The 16999-nt window shown below is 43.1% G+C and overlaps 1 protein-coding gene across 4 annotated transcripts in view; it reads right to left on the bottom strand.

Moving 5' to 3' along the window:
- LOC132206216 (butyrophilin subfamily 3 member A3-like) overlaps nucleotides 1-9089 on the bottom strand; it is a 30975-nt gene extending 21886 nt beyond the window's left edge. For 2 of the 4 annotated variants that reach the window (XM_059639525.1, XM_059639526.1), the window contains exons 1-4: nucleotides 8942-9087; nucleotides 8077-8164; nucleotides 3803-4150; nucleotides 595-879 (exon numbers count right to left, since the gene is read on the bottom strand). In XM_059639525.1, the coding sequence (XP_059495508.1) occupies nucleotides 595-879; nucleotides 3803-4150; nucleotides 8077-8134 (691 nt within the window). In that variant the 5' untranslated portion in view covers nucleotides 8135-8164; nucleotides 8942-9087. Of the gene's footprint in view, nucleotides 1-594; nucleotides 880-3802; nucleotides 4151-8076; nucleotides 8165-8941 lie in introns of all 4 variants that reach the window. The other 2 variants (XM_059639528.1, XM_059639527.1) reach the window with 2 other exon arrangements.
- Nucleotides 9090-16999: the final 7910 nt, after the last annotated feature.

Raw genomic sequence — 16999 nt, 5'->3', positions numbered from 1 at the left:
TGATCTATCTGGTGTCATTTCCTTGAGACTTTGTAGCGATTGGGACAACTGAGTAGCTTGCTAGGCCATTTCAGAGGGCACTTGAGAGCCAACCACATTGCTGTGCGTCTGGGGTCACATGTAGGCCAGACCAGGTGAGGATGGCAGATTTCCCTTCCTAGAAAGACATTGGTGAACCAGATGGGTTTTTCCAACAACTGGCAAGGATTTCATGGCGATCAGTAGATTTTTAATTCCAGGCATTTTTAAAAATTTGTTACTGAATTCAAATTCCACCATCTGCTGTGATGGAATTCGAATACAGTTCCCCAGAACATGAGCTGGGTTTCTGAATTAATAGCCTCGCAATAATACCATCAGGCCATCGCCTACTTCTGTCTGCACCAGAGAAATGTTTGACATGAAATCCAAATGTATACTGTAAATGTAAACTCAAATTGTAAATGCAATGAGGTACCTCAGAGTGTGACACTGTAGTCAAAAGCGAACTCCAGTGCACCAGTAAATTCCATCTACTATGTAATTTGCTTTTCTGGATTTGACAAACAGCAGTGTTTATTTTGAAAATAAAGCTGTATTTGATCATTTACTGACCTGCTATCTGGATGTCTGCTTTTTGTTCTTCTTTCAAAAGATGGTTATGTGTGAGGCACTTGAAGTTGTTTGTTGGATCTTTTGTTACAATTACACTGCTCTGGACATTTACAAGACCTTTTGAGTCACGTCGATTGTTTATTTCAGACTTTGCTGTTAGGTTCTGTCCACTTCCACCAGTCCACGATATCTGGGGCTGCGGGAACCAGCCATTAGATTCACACACAAGCCGAATTCCATTTTTATGGTAACCATCGACCTGGATCCAGTGCTCACGTCCCACTGCTACAATAATCGAAAACTCTTTTAAACATTTCACAAACAATTCTTAACCCACAAGTGATGTTCATTTACTGTTATTGAATGATAATATAGTCCTGAGTATTTCTGTGACATGATTCATACGATGTGTACGAAATTTCATCACAAAATGTATTTTTAATCTACTGATCCAAAAATTAAAACAAAAGGGAATCCAAATGTCTCAGATATAGTTAGAGGAGGGGTTGGGCTGATAAGGGATCACAAAGGAATCCATAACAAAGACAGAAATTGCTGGTGAAACTCTGCAGGTAAGGCAGCATCCGTAGACAGAAAGTAGAGTTAACGCTTGGAGTCTGGTGACTCCTCATCAGGACTTTGTTTCAGATCTCCATCATCTGCAGTTTGATAATAAAGGGATCTGTGCCTGGAAACAACGGGCACGGCTGAGTTATTTTCTGAGTGTTACGCCAAAGCAGAAGATCCTGATGAAGTCACAGAGAGAGGAGAGGTAGCTGAGACATAGATGGGCTAAAAATAAATAAAAGAACAACTATTCACTCGGCTGGCTGAACTTCGACTGATAAATCACTGTAACCAGATAGGATACATCCAACATTACTGAGGTTCTGCCATTATCCTCCAGTCCTGCTCAGCTGTAGTTGAGGCTCAAGAGAAGTGGAGATGTGCAAATATTGTACATCTGTTTATAGATGTATGAATTTTATAGTTCAGTCCATTTAATCATCTTGTGGCAGGAAGTCTTTTAGAACTGATAATCTGGGAGAAAATTAACAGTTACTTTGATAAATCTGGATCACGTAAGGCAGGCCAGCTGTACCTGTAAAGGCAATCAGCATTTAACTTTATTAACTCATAAAATAATTCAACAAGAGAGCCTTGATGAGGGCATTACAATTGAAGCGGTGTATTCTGACTTTCATAAGCACTGTGAGGAGCTCAAAGTTCACTTTCACTGAGTCTTGCTTCTCCAGTGCACTGACTCTGATACTTGAGGGAATCTGAAGTGTCTCAAACGTTGACCTGTTTCTAAAAGTGAGTCAAGTTTTGCACTTGGCATTGAAGTTAACTTTATCCTTAATTTACAGGTTCCTTCAGAATCAGAGGCACGAGCTGCAGGCAGCCACACAGTGAGCAAGCGATTGATTGGGCCTCGTAAATTAGAAGCTGATTCAGCTCTTTGAAATCGTGGCCAGATTGAACGCAGGAGATTTTGATCCATGCAGAACCAAAGTTGTTAGAATACAGTTTCAGGGAACTCCACTAAGAAAATGTGGTAAATCAGCAATTTTCTCACACTGACAGACAAGGCATCGTTCTGATGTTTGAACGAAAGGCAAGGAGTGACCTGAGACAGACAAAAAATGTCAGTAAGACCCAAGAGCTGAGAGCTGGAGGCATGAATTAGGTCAGCAGGTTGGTGATTGGTTCGGAGTGCCTTTTATTCTAAAATTAGGGCCGTTATTTAAATTAGGGCCATTGCAACTGAAACACTGCATTAAACTTAAAGCCTGACATGTTAATACCATTCAGTGATGTGTTTGTATTAATTAAATACAACTTGATGAAGACAGCAAGACAGCTGTGTTGCAGATGTTGGTGAACATCAGTGTGATCCACAACAATGTCATGTGCAGGAAGGGTCTGCAGCTCAAGGAATGTAGGCTCCGAACACTGCAATGCATCAGGGATGAAGAATGTAAGTTTGACACTGTCTCCGGAGGCTGATTTGTTCCATGGTGAGGAACAGAATGGTGGAAGGAGGAATGAGGCAGTTTAAACATCCAGAAGGTAACATTGAGGGATGAGCCTCAGTCCATGTACCTGTCCAACAGCTTTGATGGTTCTTGCAGGGGCTTTAGGGAGCATGAGGAAACTGATGACAACACCCAGGAAGAGAGTACCATTGAAGTGGGGGTGGACTGAGATACAATTAGTTTAACATCCCATTGTAAAGGATTCCCTCGCAAAGAGTGATTATAACATTACAGAGTTTCATACTGAGATTGTGGTTTTTCACTCACAGTCTTAAACGCATTTATAAAGAAATGAATACAGATTGAGTTGAAGCAGACCATCTGCAGCGAACTAAGGTAATTATGGACAGTGTCAAATTGAAAGTAAATACATTCAATGCTCCAAAGATTCACTGGAGGACTGAAGGTCAAGAACATTTTAGAAATCAGCAAAGGATAACTATAAAAAAGGTAAATTTTCAAGTCCAAGAAAAATATGCGAGAAATACAAAAACATATAGCAAGACTTTCTATAAATTTACACTGTAAGGCAACACTTCTAACTGTCAATGTAGCCTGGAATTAGCAAAATCCTAATCATCGGGGAAGGAGTCCTGTCCATAATGGAACAGATTTGGTCAGTCATGACTGCCCTTGGATATCAATCTTGGGGATGAAGAGGGAGGAGTTAGGGAAACGTCTTTTCACTCCCATGTTAGAAGGGAAGGCTGGGAGGCCGGAAGTGCAGTGGTGATTTGGCAAATTCACCCATTTTGCAGCAGCCATTTTGTGAGCAGCAATGGATTGAAGCTCTAAAGAGAAATGTCAAAATTCCAGGATACTTCCTGCAAAGTCTGTACAGATCTGTTTTGCACTGCTTGTCTTTACTCATAGATAACTTGTGAATAAAGTATACTTCTGAAATTAAAACTGGAAAAAAAACTCTTTTGGCTACCTCAACTTTCACCAAATCAGCTTTATGCAGGTACATCATCCCCTGCTACTGCAATAATACAGCCTGCAAATTTTTTTACTGCAAGTGTTTTCCTGATGAAATGTACAATATGTTGTTCAATGTTCTAAGTAAACGTTTTCACTAGATAAATAACTACTTTCATAAAAACAACTTGCATTTTGACTGAAGTATCAATTTGATATGGTACTGATTTGTCGTAGATGTGTTCACTCACCTCCAACTTTTAGCTCAATCGTAGTTTCTTCAAAAGCTGTTTTGTCATCAACTGTGCACAGGTATTTCCCCTCGTCAAACACCCTTATGTTCTTTATTCGAAGAGAAACATTGCCTTTGGACACTTCATCTTTAAACAGTTCAGTCCTTTTCTTGTAATCCTCATGCTGAGCAGCAGTGTTGTCTTGCCCGTTTCTGTATGAGTGAACCGGTAACCGAATGCCTGATTTAAACCAGCGCACCACCATGTTGTTGGCAAATACCTTCGGCACAAGGTAACATTCCAGGACAGCATCTTCACCCACAACGGCTACCACAGGACGGCCTGGGCCACTCACTCGGAAGTCACCTGCAGAGGTGGTGTCTCATTTAACTACTGTAAATCTCAAATACATCAATCATTACACTTTAAAATCACTGTTATGAGGTGACACTTTTAATCAAACAAACAAGATTTCACACGATCATTGTTAATTTAACCAAAACATGCAGAAATGACGCAAATTAGCTGGTATATTGTGGCCAATTAATCTATAAATTACATACTAAGTAGCTGATACAACAAAGCTCAAACTCACAAATTGGCAGGCAGTCACTCAGTGTAAATGGTCCAAATCACAGCTATCACCTCTTGCAAAGCCTAAGAGCTCCTCAGGTAGAATTCCAGTTCCTTCTTTTTGGGTGTACCCACCAATCTTCCTCTGGCAACAGATCCCTACCAGAGCTCCCTGGGCACAGATATGGCCAGAACAGCACATTCTGGACCTCCCTCTCTAACAGCATTGTGGATCTACTGACCGCCCATACACTGCAGCAGTCCAAGAAGGTTGCTCACCACCATCACCTACTAAAGGGGGCAACTAGGAGCAGACAGTAAATGCTGGCTCAGCCAGTGATGCCCATGTCTCCTTCCTAACTAAAGAAAATGTCTGAGACTGTGTCACCTGGTTCGAGACCCCTAGCAGGAGGAACATTGCTTCATCCTTCCTTGTCAATCCACATTGGAATTGTTCATGTTTGAATAAGTTCACTCCAGGAAATACAGGCCAATGATCTTTGCTCATAGGACAATCCTTGCATTACAGGAATATTTTTTGCTGAAACTTTGTTGCACTCCCTCTCTGCAAATATCTTTCCTTAAGGTCATATCGTCAATACTCTGATTGTGGCCTGCGCTTGCATCTAATAAAGCTGCGTACCGAGCACATGGCCTCACACAATTAAATAAAAAACAAAATTAGAAGTGAGTGGCTCTGTGGCTCAGTGATAAGCACTGCTGCCTCACAGCACCGGGGACCCAGGTTCGATTCTAGCCTCAGGCAACTGTCTGTGTGGAATTTGTACTTTCTCCCTGCGTCTGCGTGGGTTTCCTCCGGGTGCTCCGGTTTCCTCCCACAGTCCGAAGATGTGCAGGTTAGGAGAATTGGCCATACTAAATTGCCTGTAGTGTTCAGGGATGTGTAGATTAGGTAAGCTAAAGGCATGGGTTTGGGTGGAATGCTCTGAGGTTCGGTGTGGACTTGTTGGCCCGAAGGGCCTGTTTTCACACTGTAGGGATTCTATAATTCTGTGAAGGTAAGGAGACTAGATCTGACCACGTGGACCCAGTCAGAGACCTGATCATATTCCTGCCAATGTCCACTTTTGACGGAGCCAGAGGTGAATACAAAACTCTTCCTCAGTCTCTGCCCACTTCACACAGCTTTTCCCCACCCCAACATCACAGACTCCATTGTAACATGACGAACACAGTAAATAATGTTGTTTCATATCACACAGAAATAAATTTGTGATCTGTTCAGATTTGTTTAATTGATATGTTCTTGTTACATTCAAGTATATCTGAATCTGTTGCAAAGTAATCTGTAACCAATCAACCTCTTTCAAATATACAACAAGAAATGCATGTTGCAGCCAGTGGGGAGAAAGAAAATACTTCTAGCAACAGCACACCAATCACAGTCACAGATTCCTTCAGCACAGAAGATAGCCATTCAGTCCACCGTATCTGACACAAGGGAATACACCAGTGTAATCTCCTGCCTTTTCCCTATATGCCGGAGTACCATTACTATCCAATATACTCTTGAATATCTCAATTGAATATCCCTCCACCACATTTCAAGGCAGTACATTCTATAGCCTAACCAGTTGCTGCATGATAAAGTTTGTTTCAAATCAGTTTTTTTGTCTTATTTACTAATGTACCATTTCTACACTGCTCATTCTTAAACTTAGTAAACCATCTGAAAATTTCTGACAGAATATTGATTGCCTACATTGAATAATTGTGGTCATGAACCGTATAAACTAAGATGGTTATACGCCAGAGGGTTAGATAGGGTGGAGAGGGAGAGCCTTTTTCCTAGGATGGTTACGGCGAACACGAGGGGGCATAGCTTTAAATTGAGGGGTGAAAGATATAGGACAGATGTTAGAGGTAGTTTCTTTACTCAGAGAGTAGTAAGGGATTGGAACGCTTTGCCTGCAACAGTAGTAGATTCACCAACTTTAGGTACATTTACGTCGTCATTGGATAAGCATTTGGACGTACATGGAATAGTGCAGGTTAGATGGGCTTCAGATCGGTATGGCAGGTCGGCACAACATTGAGGGCTGAAGGGCCTGTGCTGTGCTGTAACGTTCTATGTTCTATGTCAGATACACAAATCCATGGAGACGCACATTAAGATTCTCAACTGAATTTGCCATTCTTGTGTCACTTCGCCTACACTACACTGTAATCAACTTTGCAGAGGATGCCTCATTCTCATACCAAAGTCTGTGTATGCATCAACGTGGTCTATGATGTTCAGGAGTAACTGTCCTTTTAGTTGGCATTTCTGAGGGTCAATGCGTGTCTGAACTTAACTCACCCAGTGAAGCATTAGCATCTGAGGATCTACAACATACATTTCCATTAGCTCACATCGTTCAGAACACCATAGCAAACCATAACCTCGGCTTCCTTGCAAAGGTGAAGAGTCCAGCCACATTGTGTGACAAACTCACAAGTCAATTCATTGTGAATCAGCGTGAGGGATACAGCCAGGGTGCAGCTGTGTCGAGCTTTAGTAAGGCCACATGTGGAATATTATATTCAGTTCTGGTCACCGCACTACCAGCAGGATGTGGAAGCTTTGGAGAAGGTACAGATGTTGGCACAGACTTCATGGGCCAAAGGGCTTGTTCCTACGCTGTACTTTTCTTTGTTCTTTGGATCAGGAACATGTCGCTGTCATTGTGCGCGCCTTCTGACACAGTCCACAGAATTTCTGCTGACTCATCTGAGATGGAACCAGCACTGAATGGATTCCTCCAGGCGATGCTGATCATGAGGTGACATGAGGTGTCACCAAACCCAGCAGCAACAGGAACCTCCAACCACTGAGCCACCAGGGGAACAGCCCCAATTTCCCTGAGAGGTGGGCACGAATGTAAGTGAAATGATCAGCCTCCTCCCTATCAATATCGACAGCTGTCAGAGTCCAAGTACAGGCTGAGACTGAGGAGGTCCTGGCTATCATCACTGAGCTGTCATCCATGTTGTGTCTATACCCTCTGTGGGATATTCTGGACACTGAACAGCTGGGAAAACGGCAGCAGTTTCTGAGGGTGAGGATACTGTCAGGGAGGAATATCACCAAGGCCATGATAGGTCTAATACATGAAGGCAGTCAGATCCCTGTTGATACCCATTTCCAATAAGTTTGCGTTGGGTGAAGATATCACTCAGTTTTGTTGATTTCTGTAGCTTTAAAAACAAGCAGCCCATATTTCCTGACAAAAACATGGCTGACCTGATGTGGTGTCATGTTCAGCCTTTCCTGTCAGCGCCATTACCTCCGCTCACCTGTCAGTCAAAAACTGTACCTAACTCAACTATCTTAAAGACTCAGCTTCCACAACCTTCTGGCAAGGAAATTCCACACTCTAAACTGTCCCTAAGAAATAAAAACATTCTCATTGCCATCTTAAAAGGGTGAGCCCTTAATCTTAAACAGCCTCTCTCACACAAGAGGAGATGTCAGCCAGGTATCTGTTGCATTCAGTCCCTACAACATCTGATACGTTACACAATAGACACTGTAATTGCAGTTCATCTGTTGAGTTCATTTCAAGGAAATGCCAAACTCTCATGTGTTAAAACAGCAAATAAAGCAAAGCAACAGTTAAGGTCTCAAATATTCACTCAATAACGTACTGTTCCAATTTGATACCTGGTTGATGTGTTGTATCCAATCAAAAATGATCAAATGTTAATATATTCCTTACCATACACAGAGCATGGAATCCCAAACAGCAAAAGCAGGATGAGGTGAACTCCTTCCATCTTTGTGGGGTCTCAGCAGAATAACCAGGCCTGATACACAAACAAAATACAGCTGTCATTCAGTGCCTTCAATCTTTGTTTCAGAGTATAAACCTTTCATTGTTCAATACGCCATGTATCACAAACCTCCTGGACATATTCTACTGTCCAGATTAACGCAATTCTTTGATATTCCTAAAGGTGTAATTATTTTTTCTTTAAATTACATCAAATTTTAAATTTCATCCCTTTCATCCGAAGGGAGGCGGAGGAAAGTGGAGAGGAATTGACGGATTGAGGGAGGGAGAGAATTCCGGACCTGAGGGTCCAAGCAGCTGGACTCACTGCTCTCGATGGTGGAGGCAGAAAACCCGAAATGGGAAAGAATGGAATCGGAGAATGGACTCAGCACAAGGGAAACTCTTCAATTAAAGTTTATGTCAGGAAATGAAGCGTGACAACTGTCTCCAGGATTGAATTATTTGCCTTTAAACAGAAACCCCAATGGGTCATGTTCCATCTCATGGCCCTCACTCTGTTCCTCCTTTTCACTTCCGTCTCCCTTTCCAGTCGCTGTGTCTGACCCTGAGAAGTGAATGTTACACATTGCCTCTCCCTCCTGTTCCCTTATACTGACAGGAACCAGCTCCAGGCTCTGTGCAGCTGATCAGAGACATTGGAGAAAGGTTTCACCTTTTCACTGCACAATCCCCAGCGGCTCCCCGTTCAACTCCTTGGATTTGATTGGGATCTTTCAGCGGGACTAAAATCCACCCGATCCCACTGGGAATGAGCCCTTCCTGAAATTAAAGAGGATTTCAGACTCACCTCTTACTTTCCCACAATCTGATCGAACATTTTCCGCCTTTTCTCGGACAAATGTGTAAAAAATGGAGACATTCACAACGACAGCCCCTCCCTGAAAACATTTACTTTCGTTTTCACTGAATTCGCTCTTTGGCTTTTGCTCCCTCCTTCGAACAAATGTGTCACTGCGGGCAAGTTGCTCTTTCAACTGTAACTCACCGAAAATCATTAATGTTATTAAAATTAATGCATCACCTCCGGGCATGTATTTAATGGATAAAGTGAAGTTTGTGTGAATACATCTCACTGTGGGACCAGAATTATTTTCCAGGCGACGCTTTGAATTCCAGCCTTTGCGCTGGGACCTGTATTGGGGCAGAGTTTGGGAACCACTTGTCACTCCACAGCATTAAATCTTGATTGATTGATTTTGATTTACTGTTGTCACATCTACCTAAGTACAGTGAAAAGCTTAGATTGCGAGCAGAACAGAGAAGTCAAAGTAAGCAAGGAAATACAGATCATCGGGTGCTGCGACAAGTGAAACAGAATACACTGCACAAGAGGTGCATGAAGCAACAGTGACATTAATAACACCAACATTATTTGGAAACGGCCATGCATCAGTCCAATATCAGCAGGGAAGAAGTTATTCTTGAACCTATTGATACATGTGTTTAAGCTTCTGCTTCTTCTGCTCGATGGAACAGCTTGTCAGGCAGCATTCACTACATCTGCAAGAGAAATTCACAGCCTCAAAACAACCCGTACAGTAATTGATTCCTCAGCTGTTGGAAACATTCTGCTGCCTTTCTATAAACTGTACTCAAATGGTTAGAAGGTTAGCGCATGGTGCAAAGATAAAATGGGCTTGACACTGAACTACTGCCCATTCTGATCAGATATATATCTTTGCTTTCCTGTCCTCCTGACCTGTTATACAACTGGTTTCCACTTTATCCTTGGGGATGGATATCACTGGCAAGTGATTTGACGTCAGCCTGACTGGGTCCTTCTTGAAACATTGGGAAAGGTTTGACAGAACTGAGGGGCTGGTTTGACAAGTCGTTCTCAAACTGCTTAGCTTGAAGGCCCTGAATCAGTAATCATCAACCACCAACAAACCACCCCGCCCAAACTCACACACACAAACTCACACACACACACACACACACACACACAAACACACACACAAGCACACACACACAGACACACAAACACACACACAAACACACACACACGCACACACACAGCTAAATTAGAATTGTCATAACTTGGACATATTCCTTATAAAGAATGTTTTACTAATGTTGTTAACAAAACTAATTTTCCATTTCCTGACAGATATGACTGAGTTGGGTGCGTCGTGTTTGTCTCTCCTTAGGAAGGGAACAGAGACAGTGAGGTCAGTGAGAGGCTCCCAACTGCACTCAGTAAGAGATGTTATTGTGTTGTCAGAGAGAAATAACTAAGTGATTTCTTTCTTTATTGAAACAATTTTACTTCAAATAGAAAAATTAAAATTCTGATTTGGTAAGTTACTGCAAATGAAACAGTATGAAAATGTACGACCTCGAGCATGTGTTACTTTCTTATTCATTCATGGCTTGTGCGCATTGTTGGTAAGGGCAGCATTTATTGCCCATCCCTAAATGCCCAGAGGGCAGTTAAGAGTCAACCACATTGCTGTGGGCCTGGAGTCAAATGTAGTCCAGACCAGGTAAGGGTGGCAGTATCCTTCCCTAAAGGACATTAGTGAACCACGTGGGTTTTTCTGACAATTGGCAATGGATACATGGTCATCATGAGACGTTTAATTCTAGGTTTTTAAAATTGAATTCAACTTCCACCATCTGCCATGGCGGGATTTGAACGCAAGTTTCCTGAACATTAATCTAGGCCTCTGGCTTAACAGTGCAGTGAGAATAGCAATTAGGCCATTGCCTCTTATGTCCAGGTATTAACTTACTGGGGCAATAACTGCCAAGAGTAGTGGGTGGTTTGAGCATTATGTCAAATTTACTACTTCTTATGATTTCAAAATATTGTTGAGAGATATGTCTAAACTTGCAACCTCATTAGTTAAATAAAGCACAATAGAGACAGCAGGGAGGTGATGTGTTGGAGCTGTAGTATGTGAGTGCTGGTGATTACCTGTGTGACCTACAGCAACCACATCTGCAGTAAGGCACAGGGTCACAGAATGGTTACAGTGCAGGACCATTTCACATATGTGCTGCTCTCCACGGGAGAAGTTTATCTTGTGACACCCCCAATCCCAATCATCCCCCATAGATCCTTTGAATGTACCTGCCTCCACCACACCGTCAGGCACTGAATTTCAGAACTTAACCACCCACACTGTGTCTAAGCATTTTCCCTCAAGTTCCCCATTTTTTTTTGCCTACGACTGATTCTCAATTTTGATGTTGATCCTTCCACCAACTGGGACAGTTTCTTCCTATCTAACCTTCCCCAAAACCCTCATGATACAGGAGTAGACCTTTCCAGACTGACTTTGTTTTTCAGTCTGTGCTGGGAAGTCATGTGAGAGAGAAGCATGTATTAAGTTTCAAAGTGCTGACAACTCTTTTGACAAAGTAACATGCGAAGCAGTGTTTTTGACAAAAGGGGCTCAATAGAATGAAATTATTTTAGAATAAGAAGTTATGAAGTTACTATTGATCCCAGACTGGAGTGTTGGGATACAGTCAATGGAAAAGACGGGAAGGTAATGTTTTCAAAGCTTAAAGAGAAGGAATTGATGCTGTGTCAAGGATTGAATAACGCTGGATGAAAATGAAGTTAGGAGTAGAATAAGAATAATACTTAGAAAAGAACTATCTATTGTTCCAACAGATGAGTTAATATTTTAATTAATGAAGCCCATCAAAGTATTTACAAGTCAGGAGGGAATCTGGGATGCACTGCCTTGGAGGGTAGCAGTCGATGCAGGAAGCCTCATAACATTTTAAAATTTATTGAAATGGCATAACATTCACACTATGGGCCGAGTGGTGGAAAATGGGATTATTGTAGGCAGAAGATTTTCTTTGCTGGTAGTGACTCGATAAGCCTCTTCTGTATTGCATGACTGAGCAGAAATTAGAAACAGAATACAAAATAATGGTCGAAAGTTGAAGCTTAATGCTGTCTGTCTGAATGCATGACTTTTGAACAAGATAGATCAATAGAAATAGATGAATATGAAGTAGTGATCACAATGAGGTAGAATTTCAAATCCAAGAAGAAAGTCTGCTACTAATTTTCAAACCAGCGTCCTCAATTTAACAAGGACAGTCACAGAAGGATGGAGAAAGTTGCCTAAAATGGGCAAAGAAAATGGATCATGACAAAGGTCTGGAGATAAGTAGTGAAAGATATTTAAGCAAAAATAATGAGAAAGATAAACTGCCGTTGGCTAACAAATATTACCAATGAGGGGATCCAATTAAAAATGAAGATATACAAAGCAGCAAAAACTAATGCTCAGCCTGATGGCTGAGATTCATCCTCAAATTGAGAAAGGAGGATTCTGGGAAGGCAATGTGAAGGGTAACATCAAATTGAAAGAAAACATACATATAATGTATCAAACATGATTTGTAGGCCAGAGGACTGGGAAAACCTTAAAATCCAACAAAACATGGCTAACTAAAGAATAAAGAGGGGAATATTAACTTTGAGGGTAAACTTGTAAGTAACATCAAATGGACAGCAAAGATCGTAAAATCAGACAGTGCAGAATAGGTTCCTGGGCCTAACAAGTCTATCCTGCCAAAAATATACTGCTCTCCAGACAAGTCCCACTTTCCCTCATGATCCCACAGTAATCCAGCTGTGGTCGAACCAAATTCCCACACAGATCCAGCACCACCTCCCTGTTCTTTTAATTTTTATCACAATCATAAAGACAAGAGTCCTGGACCCCTTCTTAATGACCTGATTACACTGTCCTGCCACAGTCAGAGGTCTGCGGACAAGTATCCGAAGATCACTCTGTTCCTCTGAGCTTCCAGTGTCTTGCCATTTATTGAGTACTCCTTCACCTCATTTTCTTGCCAAAGTGCATCACCTCACATTTGTCAGGATTAACATCTACCACTGATCTGCCCATCTTCCCTCCCATAACTTAACACTTCCTTGTTGTCAATCACCTGCACAATTTTTGTGTATTCTGTAAACTTGCTTATCAACCGCCCACATTCCCATCTCCATAGAACATAGAACATAGAACATTACAGCACAGTACAGGCCCTTTGGCCCTCAATGTTGTGCCGACCCGTCATACCAATCTCAAGCCCATCTAACCTACACTATTCCATGTACGTCCATATGCTTGTCCAATGACGACTTAAATGTACCTAAAGTTGGCGAATCTACTACTGTTGCAGGCAAAGCGTTCCATTCCCTTACTACTCTCTGAGTAAAGAAACTACCTCGAACATCTGTCCTAGATCTTTCATCCCTCAATTTAAAGCTATGCCCCCTCATGCTCGCCGTCACCATCCTAGGAAAAAGGCTCTCCCTATCCACACCATCTAACCCTCTGATTATTTTATATGTTTCAATTAAGTCACCTCTCAACCTTCTTCTCTCTAATGAAAACAGCCTCAAGTCCCTCAGCCTTTCCTCGAAAGACCTTCCCTCCATACCAGGCAACATCCTCGTAAATCTCCTCTGCACCCTTTCCAAAGCTTCCACATCCTTCTTATAATGCGGTGACCAGAACTGTACACAATACCCCAAGTGCGGCCGCACCAGAGTTTTGTACAGCTTCACCATAACCTCTTGGTTCCGGAACTCGATCCTTCTATTAATAAAAGCTAAAACACTGTATGCCTTCTTAACAGCCCTGTCAGCCTGGGTGGCAACTTTCAAGGATCTGTGGACATGGGCACCGAGATCTCTCTGCTCATCTACACTACTAAGAATCTTACCATTAGCCCTGTACTTTGCCTTCTGGTTACTCCTACCAAAGTGCATCACCTCACACTTGTCTGCATTAAACTCCATTTGCCACCTCTCAGTCCAACTCTGCAGCTTATCTATGTCTCTCTGCAACCTACGGCATCCTTCGTCACTATCCACAACTCCACCGACCTTAGTGTCGTCTGCAAATTTACTAACGCATCCTTCTACGCCCTCATCCAGGTCATTTCTAAAAATGACAAACAGCAGTGGACCCAACACCGACCCTTGCGATACACCACTAGGAACTGGTCTCCAGGATGAACATTTCCCATCAACTACCACCCTCTGTCTTCCTTCAGCAAGCCAATTTCCGATCCAAACTGCTATATCTCCCACAATTCCATTCCTCCGCATTTTGTACAACAGCCTATTGTGGGGAACCTTATTGGACGCCTTGCTGAAATCCATATACACCACATCAACCGGTTTACTCTCATCTACCTGTTTGGTCACCTTCTCAAAGAACTCAATCATTTACGAATATCAGAAACGTTACGGAATCTAGCTCTGGTCCCTGTAGCATGCCTCTGTAAGCAGGTTCTGCTACATGTCTCTCTCTTACTTTTGATCCAGTCCTGAATATTCATAAACATCCAGGATTCGCCAGGTTTGTTGCTCCTACATTTCACCCTGAAAGGGAATGTATTGCCCCAGCACCTTTCTGAATGCCTCCCACTGCTCTCCTGTTGATTTACCCTCAAGTAGCTGTTCCCGGTCTAATTTCACCAGATCCTGCCTTATTTTTATAAAATCAGCCTGACCCCAATTCAAAACCATTTTTTTGTAGGCTCTCTTTCTCCTTTTCCATAAAAAATTTAAAATATACAGTGTTACGATCGCTATCACTAAAATGATCCCCAGCTGTGATCCAGAACCCCCGGCTGGCTTCATTCACCAGAATTGCACACCATCGCTGAATTCCCCATGACCAACATCCAGGGGCTTAGCATTAACCAGAAACTCAACTGGACTTGCCACATAAACAAGAAGACACAAGAGTTGGTCAGATGCTGTGGGTACTCTTGACGCCCCAAAACCTGTCCACCACCTCCAAGGACAAGTCAGGATTGTAATGGAATACTCCTCAATTGGCTGCGTGTGTTCAGCTCCAGCAACACTCCATAAGCAACTGCTGCAAGTTGCCTCTGAGCCCCCGCAGTTGGTGAAGATGGACAACAGCACCTTCTCCATAATAATCCTCAACATTGGTGCCCTGCAAGGCTGCACGCTTTGCCCCCTCTGGTACTCCGTGTACATACGTGACTGTGTGGCCAAATTCCGTGCAAATGCCACGTCCACGTTCACAAGCGGCACCACTGTTGTGGGCCAGATAACAAACAATGTGAGACAGAATACAGAAAAGAGATAGAGTGATTTGTGGTATGGTGCAAAGATAACAATATCTCGCTTAATGTCAGCAAAACTTAAGAGCGCTTCGTTCCTTCCCAGTTTTAGCACACACCCCAGGCCCTCAGAACAAAATTCCCTGCACTGTCAAGTCATCCGTCCTGTCAGTGAAGAGAACAAGGATCTATCAGGCCAGTTTTCAAAGAACATGGCCCTCGTTCTTAATCTGATTCATGTTGGTTCCTGAGGGCAGTTTGAACTGGTCAGAGATATTAACCCAGTCTTTACACTAACAGTGAATCCAAGCTGGAGACAGCGATGGGGTCGACGTGCAGGAGATATTCATCTCAGTGCCTCCACAACCTGAGACCTTCCCCCCTCACATTCCCCCCATCCTGGGGGTGATGGGATTCAGGAAAAGGTCCTACACAACACACCTGGAGGACAGGGGAGAGAGGGCAGCCCTGCCTGGCTGGGACAGCTTTCTGATTCCCACCCACTGATGGCAACTGGGTCACTGCTGTTTGTGTGGGACAGTTCTATCCAAGTGCTTCCCCCCCCACCCCCCAAACCCCATGTTACAGAGTGTGTCCACTCTGTCAGTTGTGGGAGATTCTGTCAAAGGCCTTTCTCCTGGACCAGGCAGATGAGGCAAGTGCCCACAGCCCCTGACCATCACATGGGCAATGCTATCCCTGAGGAAGGCGAGGCTGTCGGAGATGGTCTTGTTGGATACAGCACAGGTCTGTGTGAATAGATCGGCTCAAATTTCACACAGTCACAGAATGATGCTGATGCAGAGGGAGGCCATTCTGCCCATCGTGCCTGCACCATCTCCAACATTGTGTCTGGGTCTATGATCTAGGGCCAATCTCCTGCCTTTTCCCCATATCCCTGTACACCATTATCATCCAAAACACCATCCCATGCTCTTTCCAACTCCCCAACTGAGTCTGCCTCCACCACATTTCCAGGAGCACATTCCAGGCTCGAACTACTCGCTGTGTGAAAGTGTTTTTCCTCACAGTATCCTCGCTTCCCTTGTCCATCTCTCTAAAATGTACAAATTAAATATTTACACAGGGGAAGGGAAAGTTAGCGCATCAATTCTCTTTAAAGCCCCGACTTAAACAAAGCAGCAAACTGCAATCAATGTGGATGGAGGAATGGCTGAACATTAACTTTCTGCTTTAAAGGTCTGTTCCCGGGGATGAAAACACACAACTGTCTCCGGGATTGAATTATTTGCCTTTAAACAGAAACCCCAGTGGGTCATGTTCCATCTCATGGCCCTCACTCTGTTCCTCCTTTTCACTTCCGCCTCCCTTTCCAGTCGCTGTGTCTGACCCTGAGAGGTGAATGTAACACATTGCCTCTCCCTCCTGTTCCCTTATACTGACAGGAACCAGCTCCAGGCTCTGTGCAGCTGATCAGAGACACTGGAGAAAGGTTTCACCTTTTCACTGCACAATCCCCAGCCGCTCCCCGTTCAACTCCTTGGATTTGATTGGGATCTTTCAGCGGGAATAAACTCCACCTGATCCCACTGGGAATGAGCCCTTCCTGAAATTAAAGAGGGTTTCAGACTCATCTCTAACTTTCCCACAATCTGACCAAAGACTTTCAGTCCTGAAGAAGGGTCACTGGACTCTTGTTTTTTTTTTAAATTTCTGATTCCTACCATGCCCAGTATTGAACCCTGTTCCTTCTGGTTCTCTGTACACAGATGCTGACTGACCTGCTGGGGATTGGCAGCAT

Source organism: Stegostoma tigrinum, chromosome 34 (assembly GCF_030684315.1).
Source record: "Stegostoma tigrinum isolate sSteTig4 chromosome 34, sSteTig4.hap1, whole genome shotgun sequence".
In the NCBI taxonomy this organism is placed as follows: Eukaryota; Metazoa; Chordata; class Chondrichthyes; order Orectolobiformes; family Stegostomatidae; genus Stegostoma; species Stegostoma tigrinum.
Note: the sequence above shows the minus strand (reverse complement) of the source record. Positions and strands in the feature narration are given on the sequence as shown.